Source organism: Microplitis demolitor, chromosome 8 (genome assembly GCF_026212275.2).
Source record: "Microplitis demolitor isolate Queensland-Clemson2020A chromosome 8, iyMicDemo2.1a, whole genome shotgun sequence".
Classification (NCBI taxonomy): domain Eukaryota; kingdom Metazoa; phylum Arthropoda; class Insecta; order Hymenoptera; family Braconidae; genus Microplitis; species Microplitis demolitor.
In genome coordinates, this window is record NC_068552.1 from 13,672,131 (window position 1) to 13,693,107 (window position 20,977).

The 20,977-nt window shown below is 31.3% G+C and overlaps 5 protein-coding genes across 5 annotated transcripts; 4 read left to right on the forward strand and 1 right to left on the reverse strand.

The window, feature by feature from the left end:
• Positions 1 to 201: 201 nt before the first annotated feature.
• Positions 202 to 2,473, forward strand: LOC103573267 (26S proteasome regulatory subunit 6B). The gene is made up of 4 exons (XM_008552281.2): positions 202 to 343; positions 543 to 635; positions 715 to 1,048; positions 1,372 to 2,473. The coding sequence occupies exons 1-4, from the start codon at positions 311 to 313 to the stop codon at positions 2,157 to 2,159; spliced, it is 1,248 nt and encodes a 415-aa protein (XP_008550503.1). The 5' UTR covers positions 202 to 310; the 3' UTR covers positions 2,160 to 2,473.
• Positions 2,474 to 2,600: 127 nt separating this feature from the next.
• LOC103573266 (alpha- and gamma-adaptin-binding protein p34) lies at positions 2,601 to 4,049 on the forward strand. The gene is made up of 6 exons (XM_008552279.3): positions 2,601 to 2,798; positions 2,891 to 3,057; positions 3,139 to 3,253; positions 3,326 to 3,487; positions 3,561 to 3,689; positions 3,789 to 4,049. Exons 1-6 carry the CDS (start codon positions 2,735 to 2,737, stop codon positions 3,968 to 3,970), a joined length of 819 nt encoding a protein of 272 aa, XP_008550501.1. The 5' UTR covers positions 2,601 to 2,734; the 3' UTR covers positions 3,971 to 4,049.
• A 586-nt stretch (positions 4,050 to 4,635) lies between these two features.
• On the forward strand, positions 4,636 to 13,463 carry LOC103573265 (serine/arginine repetitive matrix protein 2). Its single transcript, XM_008552278.3, has 3 exons — positions 4,636 to 4,836; positions 4,933 to 12,819; positions 12,896 to 13,463. Exons 2-3 carry the CDS (start codon positions 4,966 to 4,968, stop codon positions 13,181 to 13,183), a joined length of 8,142 nt encoding a protein of 2,713 aa, XP_008550500.1. The 5' UTR covers positions 4,636 to 4,836; positions 4,933 to 4,965; the 3' UTR covers positions 13,184 to 13,463.
• Positions 13,464 to 14,358: 895 nt separating this feature from the next.
• LOC103573264 (transmembrane protein 135) lies at positions 14,359 to 18,453 on the forward strand. The gene is made up of 8 exons (XM_008552277.3): positions 14,359 to 14,720; positions 14,792 to 15,098; positions 15,539 to 15,669; positions 16,239 to 16,365; positions 16,446 to 17,018; positions 17,105 to 17,245; positions 17,320 to 17,486; positions 17,550 to 18,453. Exons 2-8 carry the CDS (start codon positions 14,949 to 14,951, stop codon positions 17,662 to 17,664), a joined length of 1,404 nt encoding a protein of 467 aa, XP_008550499.1. The 5' UTR covers positions 14,359 to 14,720; positions 14,792 to 14,948; the 3' UTR covers positions 17,665 to 18,453.
• Positions 18,454 to 18,529: 76 nt separating this feature from the next.
• LOC103573339 (ribosomal biogenesis protein LAS1L) lies at positions 18,530 to 20,805 on the reverse strand. Its single transcript, XM_008552374.3, has 3 exons — positions 20,666 to 20,805; positions 20,497 to 20,589; positions 18,530 to 20,409 (listed from the first exon to the last, which is right to left on the reverse strand). Exons 1-3 carry the CDS (start codon positions 20,716 to 20,718, stop codon positions 18,597 to 18,599), a joined length of 1,959 nt encoding a protein of 652 aa, XP_008550596.1. The 5' UTR covers positions 20,719 to 20,805; the 3' UTR covers positions 18,530 to 18,596.
• Positions 20,806 to 20,977: the final 172 nt, after the last annotated feature.

The window sequence follows — 20,977 nt, forward strand, 5'->3', positions numbered from 1 at the left end:
TCTATTTTTTAATTATTTTAAATTTGTCTGATGTCTGTTACATTCACACTCATGTTAATTTTAATTTATGCGGTAAATTATAGTGTACTCTTATTGGCTAATAGAGATTAAATTGTAAGCCAATAGAATTATTTTAAACTTGAAAATGGTTGGGCGACTTGTAGAAATATTTCGCTACTTTTGATCATAGATGGGGCGACTCAGACAAAAATTTTCTGGCAACCCTGTCTCAGGGGAAAATATCTCCAAGTCATTCAGTTTAACCAAAAATTATTTTGGTTAATCGTTGAATTTCATTTTCCATATAAAAATGGAAGAAATTGGAATTACTGTACCAGACAAAGTAAGTTTTTAATCAATTTATAAATTTATTTATTGAGCCATAGTTATTCATATGGCTATATCCCATGATATTGGATTTATTAATTTTTATGAGTTAAGTAATTACTTTGCACTCATGAATCCAAGACTCCATTGTCATGTACCACTAAATTGTATTCACTAATTTAAATTCTCTCATGTTTATTCATTTTTTTCATTAGGATGTCTCTGAAACTGACATCAAACCGGTAATTGGTCATTACTCAGGTGTTGGTGATGATTTAGATATTGAAGATCTTTATACTCGATACAAGGTACACCTTAATTAAATTTTTTTATATATCATCAGACTGAATAAATTTTTTAAATTAATATTTTAATTATCATCATTAGAAATTACAACGGATGCTTGAATTTCTTCAAGTTCAAGAAGAATATATCAAAGATGAACAGCGCAATTTGAAAAAAGAATATTTACATGCTCAAGAAGAAGTCAAGCGTATACAGAGTGTACCACTTGTGATTGGACAATTTTTGGAAGCTGTTGATCAAAACACTGGTATCGTTGGTTCTACAACAGGATCTAATTATTACGTACGAATTTTATCAACTATTGACCGTGAATTGTTGAAGCCTTCTGCTAGTGTTGCACTTCACAAGCACAGCAATGCTCTTGTTGACGTTTTGCCACCAGAAGCAGACTCTAGCATTTCTATGCTTCAAGCTGGTAATTTAAATTTAAATATTAAACCTTTGCGCACAGAGAAAAATGGACGATTTTTTATTATGCTGTTGACCAAACTTGAAACAGGAAGTTGAGCCTCCAAAAAATGATTATGCTGTACTACCAAAAATGTTATGCACTCAAAACTTATTATCCTCAATAATAATTGTAGTACAGTATGGCAATTTTTTGGTAACTCAATTTTTTGTTTCAAGTTTGGTCGACAGCATAATAAAAACTTGTACATTTGTTATCTCCATTTTTCTCCAGGATTTTTTTAAATTTATGTCATTAAATTAAAAATTTTTGTTTTATAATTTAATCAGATGAGAAACCTGACATTCAGTACAGCGACATTGGAGGTATGGATATGCAGAAGCAAGAAATTCGTGAAGCAGTGGAATTACCACTGACTCACTTTGAATTATACAAGCAGATTGGTATCGATCCACCACGTGGTGTCTTGATGTACGGACCACCTGGTTGTGGTAAAACTATGCTTGCTAAAGCTGTCGCTAGACACACTACAGCCGCTTTTATTCGTGTTGTCGGCTCTGAATTCGTGCAAAAGTATCTCGGTGAAGGTCCAAGGATGGTACGAGATGTCTTCCGTCTTGCTAAAGAAAATTCTCCAGCTATTATATTTGTTGATGAAATTGATGCAATCGCCACGAAGCGTTTTGACGCACAAACTGGTGCTGATCGTGAAGTTCAACGTATTCTATTAGAATTGCTCAACCAGATGGACGGTTTTGATCAAACTACTAATGTTAAAGTTATCATGGCTACTAATCGTGCTGATACTTTGGACCCGGCTCTGTTGCGTCCTGGTAGATTGGATCGTAAGATTGAATTCCCTCTGCCAGATCGTCGTCAGAAACGTCTCATCTTTTCAACAATCACTACTAAAATGAATCTGAGTGAGGAAGTTGATCTAGAGGATTACGTTGCCCGGCCTGACAGAATTTCCGGTGCAGATATAAATGCTATTTGTCAAGAAGCTGGTATGCACGCAGTACGTGAAAATCGTTACATCGTTCTTGCTAAAGACTTTGAAAAAGGTTACAAGAATAACATTAAGAAAGACGAGTCTGAACATGAGTTCTACAAATAATTCATCGTTATTAAAAAAAAAAAAATGGATATTTTCTTTCTATGCTTAATATTGAGCGTAAATGTAGCAGACATCAGGCAAACTTAAAAATTTGATAGAGTAAATAATTAAAAAAAACAATATTTGTAAAAAATGCACTAATTTCAAAATTTTTTAAAACCGCATTTTTTAAATTTTATTAATTATTTACTCCATTTATTATTAATTTTAAATTTGTCTAATGTCTGCTATATTCACACTCATGCTTAATATTATTTTTTCATATTATAAATTATAATAATTATCCAATGTATCGTGAAAATTGTCATTTGTCACAACTAATTATATACAAATAAACCTTTGCTTTGAAAATTATATTTATTACAATTATTTAATTTAAAACGCAATACTATTTCCCTCTCTTTCATATAAAAAATAAATTTATGTATGAACTGTAGTAAGTACATAAGTTGGAGTAAGCGCTAGTGTCTCTATTAATATTGATATATTATTGTCTATTATTTTAATTTAATAATTGTCTGTGACATAAATGTAATTTTATAATAAATATAACATTTAAAACGAATATATCAATAATGGATTTACCACGTGTTCTTATTTTAAGTACTGAAAATAACAAAGCAAGTGAAATTGCTAAAGGTAATAAATAAATGTATTGTAGGTTAATATGCTTTCATTCCATTTGAATAATAAGTTATTAATTGATAATATTTTATATAATTGTGATGTAGATTTAGATTCACAGCTTCTAGGAGACGATGACGATGTTAAATATTTTTCTTGGGACATTGACAACAAATATTACTCAGCACGAGTGGTACTGTGTGCTACTGAAAGGTTGCCACTGAGAATACCAGTTGATGGGATCGAAGCAGTGATACTTCATTATGAACCAAAGGCAATTTAATTAATTAAGAACTATAAAGGAATTTATTATTATTTGTTTGATGAATTTTATTATTTAAATTAATTGAACCAGGGAGATGAACCATTGGTTTTGGAGAAATACGTTCCATTAATTCAGTCTCTCAATGAGGCTGACATTTTTTTGCTGGCCTGCGAAACTTTTCCTGATGCACAAAAAAAAGACGAAGGTATAAACCAGTGATATAATAATTATTATATATTTTATTTATCAATTTAAATAAATAATTGTATTATTTTAGTTACTGAATGGTGCCATGTTAATAAATTTGAATTGGTCGAAATGACAAATCCAGAATCGACGCCGGATGTCATGGATGATGACTTTGAACAAGAAAAATTTGGTATTGAAAGACTTATTGAGGTTTTGCATACTCATACATGGCCTAATAGAATATTGAAAGGTATTTCTACTATATTTTTTTTAAATGTTTTCAGCTAAAAGAACAACTAATCTATTTATTTTGTTGTGTTCAGGTATTCCGAATGGTAGAATATCAACATCGAATGAGCCAGATGTAAATGAAATAAAAGAACAACTTGATAATATTCAATTAAATGCATCACGTAATGGTACAGACAATTTATTAATGAATAGTGTACTAGGTATTGTTGAACCAAATATAAATTAAAAATAATTTAACTCCGTATGTTATTTTGTATTTTTTTATATTTTTATCGTAATGATTAATAATAATGTCTTAGATGGTATTATGGGTGAAGAGAATACAGATTTTGGTGAATTATTTGGTCAGTTGATGGCCATGAAAGAACATGCTGCAACATTATCACCTAGTAACCGTCGAGCAGCTGCTGAGCAACTCGTGACAGCATTTTGGAAAGCAATGGGCGGTGATGCATCCGAAATTGAGGATTTAGATGAATAAGTTTTCACATTATAATATTAATTAATAAGTTGTTAAGTATTAATTGTATAATTGATAAAATAAATCAAGTTTGAAATACTTTTTTATTTTTATTTTAAAAATTTTTTGTATTAATTTTAGAATAATTAAACTTCATTTTTATTATACATAAATTATGATGAGTGTGAATGTAGTAGACATCAGACAAATTTTAAATTGTAAATAAATAGAGTAAATAATTAAAATAATAATATTTATAAAAAATGCACTTATTAATTTCAAAATTTTTTAAATACGCATTTTTTAAAAAATTTTGTTTTATTAATTATTTACTCTATTTATTAATAATTTTAAATTTGTTTGATGTCTTCTACATTACACTCATAAATTACGAGTGTGAATGTAGCTGACATTTAATAATTTTTTTAAATTTTATAATAAATAAATTGTAAGCAGAATAAAAATTACAAAATGCATATTCAGATAAATGAAAAATCAGTGCGCGCATTTTGTTAAATTTCATTGTTTAATTAATTAATTAATTTATTTATCTACAATTTATGAATTGTTTCATATCTGTTACATTCATACTCATAAATTTTAAATTAACCGGTTCGAGTAAATATCAGTGCTGCCGCCAAACCTGAATTAATTTAATTTTACCATCTTGGCAATTGTTAGTTTAACCAAAATGACCGTCATATATTTGTGTATTGCCAAATTATATATTCTTAATTAACAATAATTTATAGTGTAATTATCGTAAAATAAAAAAAAAGTTTTTAAGTTTGTAAAAATTGATATTTATCATGACGCTCAATGCATTTATTGATCTGTATGTATACATTCATGTAAATATATAATATAGCATTGTATTGATATACCCGGTAAGTAAATTGAATAAAAAATTTATTTACATAAGACTAAAATTTGTCAACTATTTTTTTATTTTTCATTGATGAAATATTTTTTTATCTGGGAAGGTTTAAAGTACGAGTATTTAAGAGTTAGTGGCAATGGAATCACCAGGATTGAGTGATCCAAAACAACCTAAAGATGATGTGTCACAGAGCTCGAGCAGTGCAGCTAATGTTGATAGATCAGAAACGCCAGACAGTAATCGTGGTCCTGGTGATGATGAATCCGCAGCTGATAGTCCTAAAATAACCAAACCAGTTCTAGGTAAAGCTCAAGCTAAGAAACGATTAATGGCATTTGCTAATAAATTTCCACCATCAGTAATACAAAAGCCTGTTGAAAAAAGTTTTAGTTTTAACAAGAATCGCAATATAAATTCATTTCAAGTAAATAAAAAAAAGTCTAAAGATAGTATTAAAAATTTGGTTACTGACGTTAATAAAAGTAAAAATAAAGTTGACATTAAGATGGAAACAATTGAGAAACATGATGTTCAATTACCGACAAGGAGCTCACCTACTAAAAAATCTAAAAAAAGAGTTGAGACAAAGATAGCGGCAATTGAAGAGATTATTCGTGAAGATGCTAAACAAAAACTATTATTGACTAATTATTTGATTGAAAAAAAAAATGATATTGATAATTTTATACTTAATAGCGATAAGAATGATGATAGGAATGACGATAAGAATAACGATAGAAATGATGATAAGAATAACGATAGAAATGATGATAAGAATAACGATCGAAATGACAATAGAAATAACGATAGAAATGACGAAAGGAATAATGATAGAAATGACGACAGGAATAATGATAGAAATGACGATAGGAATAATGAAAGAAATGACGATAGGAATGATCGCAATAAAAATTTTGGTCGGCATCAACAATGGGATCGTCGTAATCAATATTTTCACAATGACAATTTTCGTCGTGGTAATTTTAATCAAAATTATTACGGTGATCGTAAATTCAATGATAGACGATGGCAATTTAATGACTTTCGTGATCGTTCTAGAAGTAGAGAAAGAAGAAATGATAATTTTATCAGGAACAGACGTCGCAGTAATTCACTGGAAATGGATCAGCAGCATAAAATGAAAATACACAAACATGATAAACCATATTTCAATAGACATCGTAATTACAATAATCATAGAAAGGAAAAAAGAGAGGAACAATTTGAACCGATTGAAAAAATTGATTGGAGAAGTTTCAAAAGACAAGGGGGTCAGATACGAGCTAGATCTTTATCAGTAGACATTAATGAAGGTACAAATACTCCTATCAATAAGGAAGTTAAGTTTAAAACGCCACAAGAGTATAATGCACAATTACATCACATGTTGATGATTGGAACTCATCATGTAAAACGAACTTGCGTTACTGTTGATGGAATAAATGAAACCAAAAAACAGTATCCACCTGAATCAATTCGTATTACAAAGAAATGTAATGGTCAGGGTTTATTTTACTGTGAGAATCCTAATATTTCCCTTTTGCTTCCTTGTCAACAGCTTTATCAGATGCTTCCTCCAGATCGTTCTGATCTTATGCGAAAAATATCTCATGCTGTCGCTGGGTCTTCAAAGGAAAATCTTGACCAAGAAGAACAAGGCCCCAAAAAATGGTTTGGACAAATTCATAACGCTGAGTCTAGACAAGCTGAGTATGAAGTAAAAGATATTGACAAATCTTTGTCTCCAGTTAATTCTGCTGAACCTCCAAAGTCTAGGTGGGATAGTGAAGATGAGGCAGCTGCAGCAGTAGACGATTCTTCTAGTAGTTCATCTGAGAGTCAGTCAGAAACTTCAGATAATGAAGAAGATGACGGAAACGAAAAAGAAGAAGGAGATAAAGAAGAAGAAAAAGACAAAGTAGAAAAAATAACGCCTATTGTGAAAGAAGACGTAGAAGAAGAAGTAACAGATAATGATAAAAAAGTAGAGAAAGACGAAGAAGAAGATAAAGTTGATGAAGATGAAGAAATGTCTTCATCTGAGAAAGTAAACTTAACACCTGCATCTTCTGTTAATGAAATAATGCCAAATGAAGATGTATCGAATGAAATGGAATCAGATAAAGTAGAATCTAATGAAGAGATATCAAGTAAAGACATAGCTATTGAAGTAGTATCTAGTGAAATTACAACAACACCAATAACAGATAACGATGACGATAAATCGGGGGAAAAAGTTGAAGTTGGAGAAAAATTAGTGTCAGAATACGAACAATTTATGAAGATGGTCGCTAATGAAGAGGAAGCAGATAACACAGAAGACATTGTTCAAACTGTTGAAAATGAATCGCCAGTGAAAGTTAAAGTTGAGTCAAAAGTCGTTTTTAATCCACCGATAACTGATGATTGTAACAAAAAAACGGACGATCAAGATGTCGAACATGCTTCAGATATACAAAATTTTGATCCTGTTGTAGAAAGTGCACCTCTTATTCACTCTAAAAATAATTCAGAAAGTGCTCCTGTTAAAATCGAAAAGATTGATAAGACAATTGAACTTGATCCCGGAATAAGTGACTGGGCAAATATTCGAGGAACGCCAAAACATAGAAGATCATCGAAATCTGATAAATTGCGGAAAAGAAAAGAACGTAAGAAAAAGAAATATAGAAAAACAGTATCGTCTAGTGATAGCAGTGATTCTTCATCAAGCTCATCAGAATCCGAGGATGAAAAACGTAAAAGAAAACGCAAAAAAAAGAGAAAGAAGAAACGCACAAGAGATTCAAGTTCCGATAGTTCTAGTAGTGATAGTGATGATTCTAGTGATGAATCTAGTCATTCATCAAAGAAAAAGAGAAAAAAAAGAAAAAATAGAAAGAAATTGCGTCTTAGAAATAAGAAAAAACGTGCAAGAAAAGATAGCACTGTTTCGAATTCAAGTTTTGAATTTGATGAAATTACGCGCAAACGAAAGAAAAGAAAGGATTCAAAACAACATAAAGTGTCCAAACGAAGACGATCTAAATCTACTGAGAAGAAAAGAATACAAAAAATGAACCGTGAGAGTAAAAATAAAATTGAAAATGAGAGTCTCGGGGTAGTAATTAAAGAAGAGGTGTCACATTCACCATACTGGGAGGCTGAAGTTAACAGAGCAAATGTAAGTGTTGCGTTAGGTTCTACAGTTACTCGAATTACAGGATCTCCAGAAGATAAAGCATCTACCCAACCCATCACAAAAGTGCCGTCAGCTGAAAAACTCTTTCAAGTATGGGACAACAACTCTAGTTCACAAGTGACTTCACAGCAGCCTGATGATTCACAGCAGGAGGCACCAAAAATTGAAGAACCACAGCAAGAAGAAATTTCAAATGAAGTTGTAAATGAAGATACTGCTGTCGTGGAGGATGAGCATAAATCTGTAAAAGATATTGAATCCGTACATCATTCACCAGTTGATAAACCTAGTGATGTTATTGAGATAAATACTGATACTGTAAGTGATCAGCTAAGTGAAAAGAAAAGTAAAAGAGATAGTTCACGCAGTAAAAAAGTCAAAAAAATTAAAAAGAAACGTCGCAGTATTAGTACAAGTAGTACATCAAGTAATAGCAGCAGTGGATCATCGGATGGTGACAGCAATAAAAAGAAAAAGTCTCGTGAAAAACGAAAAAAGAAAAATCGTTCAAAACGACGATCACCAAGTCAGTCTGAGTTGATTAAAAAACTTAAAAAATATCGTGCTAAATTATCAGAATCATATGATTTTGATGCTTTACATTTTCCATCTTTGACACAACTCGAAGAGAGTAATGAAAATTTACCTGTTATCAATGATTGGGAAGTTGATAGTTTGGATGCTTTGGAAAAGTTTGCGTCAAATTCCTCAAAGGATAAATCAACAGCAAAAATTGATAAAAAACTTGAGAAAGGGTTACTGTATGATAGTAAAACTGATACGTACATTGCTATTGAAAAAAACAAAACACAACGTGAAAATAAAAAGAAACAAGTTAATAGAATTTGCCCATTGAGAATTTGGGAAGACGAAGAAGAAGAAGGTGAACGTGAAGCAAAAATGTTGATGGAGGAGAAAATTAAAAAAGAAAATGAGTTAAAAGTGCAGGATGAACAATCGATCATTGAACCAGTGGCATCATCGCTTATTCCGAATATTGTTGAGGAAGAAAAAGAAGAAGAATCAAAACCTGTCGATCTCCCAGATGATTCAGCTAAAATAAAAGATGAGGATGCAAAAGAAGAAAAGCCTTCAGGATGGGTAGAAATTACTCCTGAGAGTGAAGATAAAGCTGTGGAAATCGTACCTGAGCAACAAGTGCCGCCGACTACGCGATGGGCTGAACCTAGTCCAGTCCTATTAAAAGAGGAAGAAGACCTGGAAGATGATAATCTTGTGCCTGTTAATTGGGAAGAGGAAGAAGTTGATTGGGAAAGTCAATCATCATTTATCACTGGTGTTAAATCTGCAAAGGCATCTAAAAGTAAAAAGGAATCAAGTGACAGTAGCAGTGATAGTAGTGACAGCAGTAGCAGCAGTGAAAGCAGTGACAGCGATACACAAAATGATAAAAGAAGCCGACATAAACATGATTCTTCATCTAAATCTAAATATTCTGGATCTAAAAATCCTAGTCCTGCCGTAGAAACTGAAGCAATGAAAAAGTTGCGTATGAATATATTTGCTCAGTTTGCAGCACCTGAATCTACTGGTGACTTTACTCAACTACCGGACACGAAAATTGATATAGATATATCCTCGTTTAAATTAAGTCCTGAAGAGTTATTGTCATCCAAATCTGTTGAGACTAATAAATCAATTGAATCTTCAGAAATTCCTATACCAAAATTCGATGATACTCGTTTTCTTACTCGAGATAGAACAGATAGTACTGTCGAAAAAGGAACATTCCGTCAAAGTTTCCAAGAAGTTCGCCTTCGATCTTATTCAAGATCTCCAGAATGTGATTCAAAACGAAGCTCATCATCACGAAATGACAACGAAAAATCTAAAACTCGTAGTAGTGAAGATAGAGGAAGTGCTTCGAGTTATCGCAGTAGTAGTCGTAGTTCAGTCAAAGATCGGTCAAAGATTGATAATAAGGATTTCAAAGGATCTTCATTTAATGCTGATCATAAAAAGATTAGTCCTCTCAGTGATCGTGGTTTCAAAGATAAGAAGCGTTCGCCAGTTTCGTGGAATAGAAGTCGTAGTAGAAGTCGTAGCTGGAGTCGAAGTCGAAGTAGAACCCCATCTAGAAGAGACGACAGGTTGTCATGGGATCGTCAAAAACGTATTGGTCGTGTTGATGATAAGAGAGAAAGATTTTCGAGAAGTCCAGATCGTCGTGGGCGGTTGAAAGCTTTTACTAGCAAAGATCGTTCCCATAGAAGTACTGAAAGTGATAGAAACCGTGAACGTGATCATAGTTGTGATAAAAGCCACGAAAGAGATTGGAATCGAGGAAAATTAGGTGATAAGTCTTATGACCCTATGGAAATTTTGAGAGGCTCTTATAATATTGATAAGAAACGACCGAGTGATTTGACAGAAAGGCCTCATGATGCATTGGATATGTACCATAAAAATATAAACTTAGAAAAAGATAGTGATACTCCGTTTACCCGTGAATTGGATAAGCCTCGTTATAGAAGTAGAAGTAGAAGCAGAGAACGACGAAGCCGTGATATCGATTGGGATAGATCTCGCGAATCCCCCGACTCATGCCGTGGCACCAGAGTTTCCGACCCACGAAAATCATCTCGGCTCTCCCCGAGATCAAGAGGATCTCCATCGAGATCTTCCGGCCGTGGTAGATACACAGGTCGCTCTCGATCCCGGTCATGGAGCAGATCCAGATCAAGAAGCCGGTCACGATCAATTTCAAGGTTCAGATCAAGATCTCGATCATCTTCACGATCAAGATCACGATTAGGATTGAGAAATTCAGATCGTTCTCGAAGATCATTAGATAGGTCACGGCATTCAAGATCATTTTCTCCAGAGCAACGAAAATTAAATATTATTAGGGATATGAGATATCAAAGGAGCACGAGTAAAGAACGAATTCAGAAAATAGAAACAATTATTCATCCATCTGGAATGAATTCATTGTCTCATGAAGAATCTCAATGTGTTCCACGAATAGACGATTCAAATAATATACCAGTGCCTACACAACAATTCGAGTATTCTTATTACGGGGGAAATAATTTAACTTATCCACCACGTTTAGAAACTACTACTATTACTACTCCAGCTATTGCTGCTGCTGCTACTATTACTACTACTACCACCATAAATCCACCAGTAAGTTCTCCAAAGCGTCTTTCTCTAGATGATAGACTAGAATTGGAATTAGGAATTAAGAAAAATCAAGAGTCATTACCACCACCTCTGCCACCATTACCACCGCCACCACCACCTCATCCTTACAATATTCCCAAATATCAACAAACAATGGCATACCCACCTACTCCAGGAGTGCCAGTTCTCCAACCTCGTATTCCAGCACCTCTTCATGCTCCATATGTACGTCCACAACAGCCTACAGTGCTGCAAGTGGGCAATGTTCTACAAGTAGTACCAGCAGACTTCAGTGGTCCAGTTCCTCCTGTTGGAATTAGAAACGACATACCAACACCACCATCATCAACTGGAAACAACAATACAAATCGTACACTGCGTGTAGGTAATGTAATACAAGTTGTACCATCTACATCATTAGACTGGAGTGGACCTGTACCTCCACCAGCACCAGCACCAACACCGACATTAGCGCCTTCACTACCACCATTACCAATGAGTAGTGTCCCAATAGCAGTTCCTGTTCCAGTTCCAATGCCAATCGGTACTAATGTACCAGTCTTACCAGCAGTTTCACTTCCAATGATGGTTCCTGTACCTTCAATCAACCATATTCAACCAATCCCACCACCACCTCCACCACTACCACCACCTATTGCAGCCCTTCCTAAACTTGAACCACCAAAAGCACCACCACTTCTTCAGCCGATCTACAACTACGAAGCGATTATGGAAGTCAGGCGAAAAGAAAAAGAAGAACGGAAACGACTGCGTGAAGAAAAACGACTTGAAAAAGAACGTAAAAAAATTGAAAAAATGCGTCGTCGTGCTAAACGAACTCTTGGACAATCTAGTAGTCGCATAAATACTGACTTACCAGTTGAACCTGATACAACTATTGAAAGTGAAGCAGAAATTGTAGCAGTGAGTGCGCAACCTAAGCCTTTAATTGACGATGAAGATCTCGATGACCCAATAACTGCGCCACTTGAACAACCAGATGAAAATGCTCCGGAAGATGAAGATGAAGAAGAGGAGTATGATGAGGGTGATGTTGAAGAAGATGATGAAGAAGAAGATGAGTACGAGGAACCTGAAGCAGAAATTGAAGATGATGAATCTCGTGTAATTAGTTTAATTGATCCACAACCTGATGTTGAAATACCTAGTCTTAATGAAACTGTTGATGAAGAGTCAACGTCTAATGCTAATGTCACTGTCACAACTCCGCTGCCCCCACCACCTAGAAAAGGGATTCTTGTCCCTCCAGGTCTATGGGATGAAAGAATTGTTAACGGTGTACTAGATGATGATTCTAATACTGCTTCTAGTGCTACAGAGGTATTAACACAAAATAATAGTGGAGATCAATTGCCGACAAATTTGAATGAAGAAAAAGAAGATGAAATAGACCCAGAAGAAAAAAGAATACGAACACTAAGACAACGTAGATCACGTAAATCAGTACAGTTTGCTGATGGTATAAAACCAGGTGAAGGTACAAGTCCAAGTGGCGGTGAAGGTGACATGCCATCACCACCACCACCAGCTCCTATGTCATTACACGATCCTCTTCATGAACATATACGAAGGTCTAGGTCTAGGAAAAATCGAAAGAAGGCCAAACGTGCCAAACCATTGAAAATCAAGAAGAAAGTCAAGGTGAGTCATAATATTTTAACTATTTCATTATATATTTATACAAAAATAGTAACAAAAATAAAATACTTATTTACAGGTAAAAATAATAAAACTGAAAAAGCCAAAAATCACACCATTGACATCAATGATGTTGGATGATTTGGACGATTTGGACGATCGTTCACCACCACCGCCACCACCGGGATCTCCTCCACCTCCTCACCTATGGCCAAGTTATTTAGCAGCCTACAGCGCTATTTTACGTCCCGTTGAAACAACATCATCACCTAGTACCAACCAAGCTCCACCTCCTCCTACTCCTCTACCACTATTGGTTCCTCCACCTCCACTAAATTACACCATTCAACCTTGTAACAAAGCATAATTCTTCATATTAATTTCTTTTTTTTAGTAGAAACCGATAAATCAATCTATAAATTTCTCCAATTGAACAAAAAACGTTATTTATACGACTTCAAAATGTATATAAAATTTTACGTTCTATCTACTTAGAGATAAGATTAATAGCTAGTTTTTTTTTTTATCAACAATAACTTTAAGTACTGAGTACAGTTATAATATTATATATTACATACTTAAAATAGTTTTAATTGTTTCCTTTGCTATTATATTAACGTTAAATGTAAATACATTATCATAATTTATATTTCAATTAATTATTTATCTATGTTATAGATATATTGAAATATTGTCTGTATATTTAAATAAAATGTTCATTTTCTTTCATAATTTCGAATATTTTATTTTTATTACCATATTAATTGATACCATTTTATTTTCTTAGTCAATATTAGTTAATTAACTGTCAAGATCATGCATAATTAATTTAATTATAGATCAATAATTTTTTTTACATAAAGATGACTAAATATTTAATATTTAATTGATTCATTAAAAAAAAAATTACTTATAGTTGTTATCAATTAGAAGTTAAACGAAATTTATCAATTAAATTTCATTTCAATATTAAAATTCAAATTTTGCAAACTAAAATTTAGCCAAATTTCACTTGACTTCTACTTGACATCAATTGTCATTTTTTTTTTCAATCTACATCACGGCGAAATTATATCTGCGTTGTTCTTTTTTTAATTAGTTGAATAAATTTTAATACTATTGACAGTTCAAGGTCATTTAATATTTTTAAAAAGTGGGAGGTAGTTTTTGAAAAACACTTTAAATTTAAATGAATATCTTTAACAAATCGTAGAATTTAGGGCCAGTTTTTAAAACGAGGTTTATTTTTATCCAGGTATAATTAATATCTCTAGTAAGTATATCTATTATATATATATATATTGTCTATTATATATATTAATAATATATAGATGTATTTACCAGCAATAATATAATTTAAACCCGTATTTAAAAAAAACCCAGTTTGAAAAACTGACCCTCATATTTAGTTTTCAATTTAAATATCCAAATTCAAAGCGCGGGAATGCGTGCGCAAGTTTAAAATAATCCACTCCGTGGTATTTAAAAATGTATTCCAATTTCTATACTTATTATTATTTATTTTTTTTCCATTAGGTCAGTTATCAATTGATGTACATACGAATAAACCATATGTGTATGCAATACAAATGTAAATTGTTGATAAAATAAATAGGTACTCCAACCTCACGTGGATTTTAGTCACTTGTCAGTGTAAATTTAAAAATATAACAATTGTTATGATAACTAAGAAGAAAATAAATGATTGATTTATTAAATATTGAATTACTTATTTGAATAATAAGTGATGTTACGAATCGAGGTCACATCATACGATTCAGTATTTATAATATATCAGAAACCAGTTTGTTATTAAGTCTGAATTTATTGCATAATGTTAATAGGCAGATAACAACGTCAAAATTGTCATATACTCAGTATAAAATGCATATGAAGTGGTCAAAGTACGCTAAAGATTTTTCGTAATCAATTTTTTCTTACATACTACTCATTTTTTACTTCATTGTTTTTGTAGTTCGTGAGCTTCTGATAATTTTTAATTACAATAACAGCAAAAAAATTAAGTATTAACGTTTGATGTCATGATATTGTGTATTTAAGTCATTCAAGAGATATCTTTTATATATACTGGATACTCTACTCAGTGAAATAAAATTAAGTAAAAATTTAAAATGCCTTCAAGACTCAGTAAATTTATGATTGATACAAACAGTTGTAAGGATTTTACACATCCTTGGACAGACTCATGTATGTCTGCTCAAGTTGGACTTGGGCTTCATGCACTTCAAGAATCCCTTAGAATATATTCAACAGTTTACTTGGTATGTTATATTTATTTGTGTTAAATTTCATACTTTTGATTAACAATGACAGTTTGTTCTTTAATTACTGCTTATCATTACGAAAATTATTTAATGCTTAATTTTTAATTGCACATTAAAAAGATTAATCCAAGGTCTTTTAATGATAATTTTTTCATTGTCCAACGCTATTTTTATTTATCTAAATCCTTTATTATCAATACCAGTTCAAATTTGTGAATTATCTAAGATTGATATCAGATTTTAATAATATTGAAAATGACATTACGATAATTTTCATGCTTTTGTAAACAAATGTCATGTTATAAAAAAAAATATTTGAATATTCGCAGATAACAATTTTTTACGTCTCGTATGAATTTTAAAATTTTTTTCTATCAATTTTAAATTTATTTAATATGACAAATGATTAATAATGTACTATTTACATTTAATTACAGATAGCATTATTGATGAGAAGAAAAATACCTTCAAAAAAAGATATACTGAGAACAATTCTTGGTATTTTACAATCAACAGCTTTTTTATCATGGAGTGCATATACATATCCTGTATTTATTTGTACTTTAAGGTAAGATAGACCTAGTATCCAATCAGGGAACTAGTACTCGATCATTTCATGTATTTGTATAGATATATTTAGTAAAATTTAGTAAATATAGATATACAAATACATGAGTGATTAGGTGCTAGTTCCCTGATCAGTTACTGGGTCTCTTATCTTATTTAAAATAATTAAAAATTTATTTACTTCATCCTTTCAGGGAACTAGTACCTGATCACTCCATGTATTTGAATATCTATATATATTTAATAAATATAAATATAGAGTGATCATGTACTAGTTCCCTGATCTAGTACTGGGTCTCTTACTTTAAAATTAAAATATTAATTTATTTAATGCCGTTAGATGGACGGCGGAGTTGAATTTGATTTTGCTATATGCTATTTGCTACTTGCTACTTGCTATTTGCTATTAGAAGTAGTCTCCAAAATCTTGACGTCGGAAAATAATCATGGAAATGGTCATGAATTCTATGATTATTCTCTTCCATCATAGCATTCTTAGCAATAGCAAAAATATTATGTTCATAGTTTTAAAATATTAATTATTAATTAATTGAAATATTTATTTTACAGAAAATTATTAGGAAATTTTAATATTATAACGGTGTCATTTCTTCCATCCTTTCTCTCCAGTCTTGCTGCGATAATTATAGAAAGACCTTCTAGAAGAACACTATTATGTTTGTATGTCGCGAATATTGTATGTATATGTTAACGAGACTTATTATAGATAAAAAAGTTATTAACGGTGTTTTAATTTTTTTTTTTTTGTTGTTGTAGGCAACAGAAACATTATTTCGAATGATTGTATGGCGAGGTTACATCGAACCAATACCATATGGAAATGTTTATATTTTTGGAGCCAGTATGGCCACACTTCTTTATTTCTTTCGTAGCGAAAAGCCAAAAAGTGATTCGATATTTAAGATTCTTAAATTTATCGTCGGCCCTTATGACGATCCTGAAAATGCAAAGCGACAAGTTTTATATTCTGAACCATCAACTAGTAAAAATATAAACTATCAAATGAATCATAAAACTGACATTAAAAGAAGAAAAATTCATTCTTACAATTTAATCCAAGAATCATTGAAAGTTTATCAAAATTTAATAAACTGGATTAAAAATTGCGCGCGACATAATTCGTGTCCTCATCCGTACAGTTGTTTACATTTTATTCTCGGAGGAAGTGTTAAAATGTTTGGTATTGGATTATGTACTCAGCTAGGATTGAATTTAATATTTAAATTTAAAAAGTTTATGACGAAACCTAGTTTGCTGAAGGCGGAATTGTTTAAAAAAAATAATTTTAACTTGGCGCTATTTATTGGTGGATTTTCTGGAATCTATCGGGTAATTTATCAAATATTAATATATTTACTTGACAATTATTTATGAGCTTTAAAATATATTATATATATCTTTTTTTTTTATTAAAGTTAGCGTCATGTTTATTGAGAAATGTAAGTAATAAAAATTCAAGACTTCACGCCATACCCGCTGGTTTAATAGCAAGCGTTTCATTTGCAATGTTTCCAAATAATACGATAGCGTTGTACGTTATGTGGAAATCTTTACAGGTATTTAATACATACCAATAATTTTTTTAAATTTTATACTGTATCCGATAAACCGAATTATTTTTTACGTCTAGCTTCTGTGGAATAATGGCGTTGAAGCAGGAAAGTTACCGGAAATAAAGTGGTTTAATATTTTTTTCTATTGCTTTTGTACAGCTATACTTTTTCATGCAGCTATTATTGAGCCACAAAATCTACGCGGATCTTATTGGAAATTTTTGTGTACTATATCGGGTGGAAGGTAATCAGATAATTAAATTAGTAATCAAGTCACAATTTATTCATTGAAACAAATTATTTTTAGAGTCGCTGCTATGGCACGTAAACCTCTTGATCCATTTGGTTTGGAAACCTCTCGACATCTTCAAGAAGTTTTAAAAAAAACCAATACCACAGATTACTTTCCGTACTCATATTAAAATTTATATATAATATAATTTTAATCTTTGGTATTATTGCCACAAAAAAGCGCTAAGTGATCTCGTAAGTAAAATGAAACGTAAGAATATATAATCAAAATAAGATTGGTGTCTACGATAATTATAACGTAAATTAAATTGCAATTAGCAGCCTGAACAATGCATTAGGATAAAGAAATTTTGTTATGAATTTATAAGGGTCCAATTCAATCTTATATTTAAAAAGATTGAAACCAAAGAATTGAAGTAAAGGTTTTAATTGATTTAAAGACGAAATGCATTTTAAAATTTAAAAATCTTTAACTTTAGTAGATTTGTTAAATATTTAGGCTGAGCCTAATAGATTATAAGTAAATTTAATCCAATATTTACTACGCTATTAGCATAATTTACGTGTTCCTGAGGTTAGCAGACAATTAACAATTTCCGATTTTTTTTTTTTTCAACAACTTCAATTAAGAAAAAAAAAAAAAAAAAAATATGCACATGTAGAAAATTTTAAAAATCAAAAAGTTATTAGACGTCGGCTAATTTCAGTATTATAATTTACAAATATCTTATCTTTGCTATGTCGATATAAATGTTCACAACGAATAACCGTCCACTCCTCGTTATTTATATTGATTGAAATAAAATATGATGTTAATTAAATTGAAATATTATTTAAATGTCTACAAAAAATAGCAATTATTAAAAATATATAATTAAACTTAAAAAAAAAATGGTGCCTAGGTATTGTGATAGTTAATATTTTTTTATACTGTTAGCTAAGCTTTGACTTATTATTACAGTATTTAGTCTATGTTACTAGGGGTGCGATAATAATATATAATAAATAAAATAAAATAAACATATACATTAAATATAAGTTTTTAAATCTTGTATGAAATTATTAAAATATTTTTTTATTTATAATTTATATAAAAAAGATGTCATTGTTTTTTTGTTTTAACTATCTCAATAGCTTTATTTATCATATCATCAGCGTCATTATTTTTACGTTTACGTTTTACTCGCTGTTTTTTTTTTAGCAAAACTGTGTCCCAATCAACTTGACTGCAAGATATAATTGTTTTGCTGTCAATTATTCCTGGAATAATATCAGACTCTCTTGAAAAATATAGTAATTTTGGAGTAACATCTTCAGGTTCAATTCCTTCCAAATTATCAATTTGCCATGGCAAAATACCAAAATCACTTCCTTTCCAGTTGTATTTATCTGATGGTAATTCCCAACTAGTATTGCGTACTTTCATATCAGCTAATATTATTTTCTCACTTGTTTCTACATTTTTACTGTGATTATTATTACTATTATTGTTATTATTACAACCGAAAATATTAACTTCACTTCCGGTAATTTTTTTAACATCTCCAATAGTATATATTTTATTATTAAACTGAGAATGTTTATCATTAGTAATATTATTTGTATCGACATCAACATTCGTATGGATACGAATAAGATACAGCAATTTATTTTTTTTTTCTGGATCAACAGGTGGCTCAACCAAATCTAAAATTGGTTCAATAAATTTAATTGTTAATTCATTAGCATTAATTGCTAAGTCAGTTGCAAAATTGATGTTCATAAACGTCGATGGAATAGCAGACATACAATTCAACCAAAGCGCGTGCTCCAGTTCTGGATGAGATTTATTTATTTCTTCTTTTAGTTTTAATTCCAATAATTTTGGATTTACTTTTTTATTATCCTTCAACATTGAATACTCGATCTGCATCTTATCTTGAGCTATTTTTATTTTAATTAAACCTTGAGCAATTGAATTAATCCACAATGCAGCACATAATCTACGGTGATAATTAGCTGATGAGTTTACAAAGTCAATTAATTTTAATGTTAAAGCTTCAATCATTTTTCTCTCGTGCATCATAGCAATAAAAGGCTGCCAAAGTTTTATCATTGCTGTTGGTAATCGTAGATCGTCATGCATGTCATTGGACTCAGACTTGGCAATAAGCAATTTAAGGAACTCAGATGTAGGCAAAAAAGCTTCATTTTTAAATAAAATATTTAACACCACTTGTGTCTTGTCATATGAAGTTTTATAACGACTGAGAATTGTAAAAACATCAGTCAATAAATATAAACGTGCTACAGATAAAGGATAATCACTGTCATTATTTTCTTTTTTGCTGACCAAGTCTTCATTATTTCGTGATTTTTTTGAGTAATTTTTCAAATCATTCAATGTGTCACGAAGATTTTCATCTGGTAAATCAGAGACAGAATGATAGTCAACGGCCATATAGAGACCAACGGCAATCCATAATTCAATGAGATCAACAAGTACTCGGGCATCAGCAGTTTCTTCATTGTCAGCGGCATCAAAATCTATAGAACACTGCTCGTCAATACTTTTTTTACCCTCTGCTGTCCAATATTCATCGTGTATCCAACTTAATAAGACATTAGCTGCCGTTCTCAATAATTCAATTGAAGCAAGTTCATGCCCATGAGCTGCGTTGTGCCGCAACTCAACAATCCATTTGGGTATTTTTAATTGTCTTGCTATTTTAAACAATGAAGTATGTCTTGTATTACCAATATTAGCAATATGATTTAAAAATTTCATAATTGTCGTCGAGTATAACAAACACAAGTCATTTTCATAAGACAGTGGCAATTCTCCTTTGTTTATTTTAGGACTCCAATCTCTATCTCGAAGGCATACTTGCATTAATGAAAGAGTACAGTCCACTCCAACTGGTAATTTCGGCATTCTAGTGTATAAAGAAATAAATAATAATTTACATTTATTTATTTATTCATTATCATAATTGTATTTTAATTCAAAAAATAATATTTACCGGGCTTTCCATACTAGCAGAGTTTCATAACCTTTTGTCTGTGCCTGGGTATCGTTTGAGTAAATTTCTTTGTAAACTTGATGCCATTCCGCTCTAAAAATTTGAAAATTTTTTTTTTTTAATTAATTTAATTTTTTTTATATTTGTAATCACTTTAATCCTAACTTACAATGAAAACCATGGTACTAGTTTTAAATTTTCGTTTTTGGCTAGAAGTGCCATGTCACGTGTAGTTCTTAAATGTTGTCTGTCTCTGTCTCTCTTAACTCTTACTATCTCTTTCTATTATACTTGAAAGCTACCGGAAACCGGAATTCAAAACTATAGAATTCATTCTTCAGATATAGTCGAAGTCCATTAACGCGGAATTTCTCCTCAATCTTAATCCCTACTACGAGCTGCGCTGTCTCCCACCCGATGTTATATATTTGTATGTGTCTGTGGATATTTAAATATGTGATTTCATACATGTGATGAAAGA

What these genes read in the sequence shown, in the direction of transcription:
- LOC103573339 (XM_008552374.3), bottom strand. Translation starts at nt 20,718, where the DNA reads ATGGCACTTCTAGCCAAAAACGAAAATTTAAAACTAGTACCATGGTTT. An exon ending in CTAGTACCATGGTTTTCATT is followed by an intron (nt 20,590 to 20,665) that starts GTAAGTTAGGAT and finishes TCAAATTTTTAG; the next exon opens with AGCGGAATGGCATCAAGTTT. An exon ending in CTGCTAGTATGGAAAGCCCG is followed by an intron (nt 20,410 to 20,496) that starts GTAAATATTATT and finishes TTTATACACTAG; the next exon opens with AATGCCGAAATTACCAGTTG.
- LOC103573264 (XM_008552277.3), top strand. Translation starts at nt 14,949, where the DNA reads ATGCCTTCAAGACTCAGTAAATTTATGATTGATACAAACAGTTGTAAG. An exon ending in GTTTGTATGTCGCGAATATT is followed by an intron (nt 16,366 to 16,445) that starts GTATGTATATGT and finishes TTGTTGTTGTAG; the next exon opens with GCAACAGAAACATTATTTCG. An exon ending in TTATGTGGAAATCTTTACAG is followed by an intron (nt 17,246 to 17,319) that starts GTATTTAATACA and finishes TTTTACGTCTAG; the next exon opens with CTTCTGTGGAATAATGGCGT.
- LOC103573267 (XM_008552281.2), top strand. Translation starts at nt 311, where the DNA reads ATGGAAGAAATTGGAATTACTGTACCAGACAAA. An exon ending in ATCTTTATACTCGATACAAG is followed by an intron (nt 636 to 714) that starts GTACACCTTAAT and finishes TATCATCATTAG; the next exon opens with AAATTACAACGGATGCTTGA. An exon ending in CATTTCTATGCTTCAAGCTG is followed by an intron (nt 1,049 to 1,371) that starts GTAATTTAAATT and finishes TAATTTAATCAG; the next exon opens with ATGAGAAACCTGACATTCAG.
- LOC103573266 (XM_008552279.3), top strand. Translation starts at nt 2,735, where the DNA reads ATGGATTTACCACGTGTTCTTATTTTAAGTACTGAAAATAACAAAGCA. An exon ending in GCCTAATAGAATATTGAAAG is followed by an intron (nt 3,488 to 3,560) that starts GTATTTCTACTA and finishes TGTTGTGTTCAG; the next exon opens with GTATTCCGAATGGTAGAATA. An exon ending in ATTAATGAATAGTGTACTAG is followed by an intron (nt 3,690 to 3,788) that starts GTATTGTTGAAC and finishes ATAATGTCTTAG; the next exon opens with ATGGTATTATGGGTGAAGAG.
- LOC103573265 (XM_008552278.3), top strand. Translation starts at nt 4,966, where the DNA reads ATGGAATCACCAGGATTGAGTGATCCAAAACAACCTAAAGATGATGTG. An exon ending in AAATCAAGAAGAAAGTCAAG is followed by an intron (nt 12,820 to 12,895) that starts GTGAGTCATAAT and finishes ACTTATTTACAG; the next exon opens with GTAAAAATAATAAAACTGAA.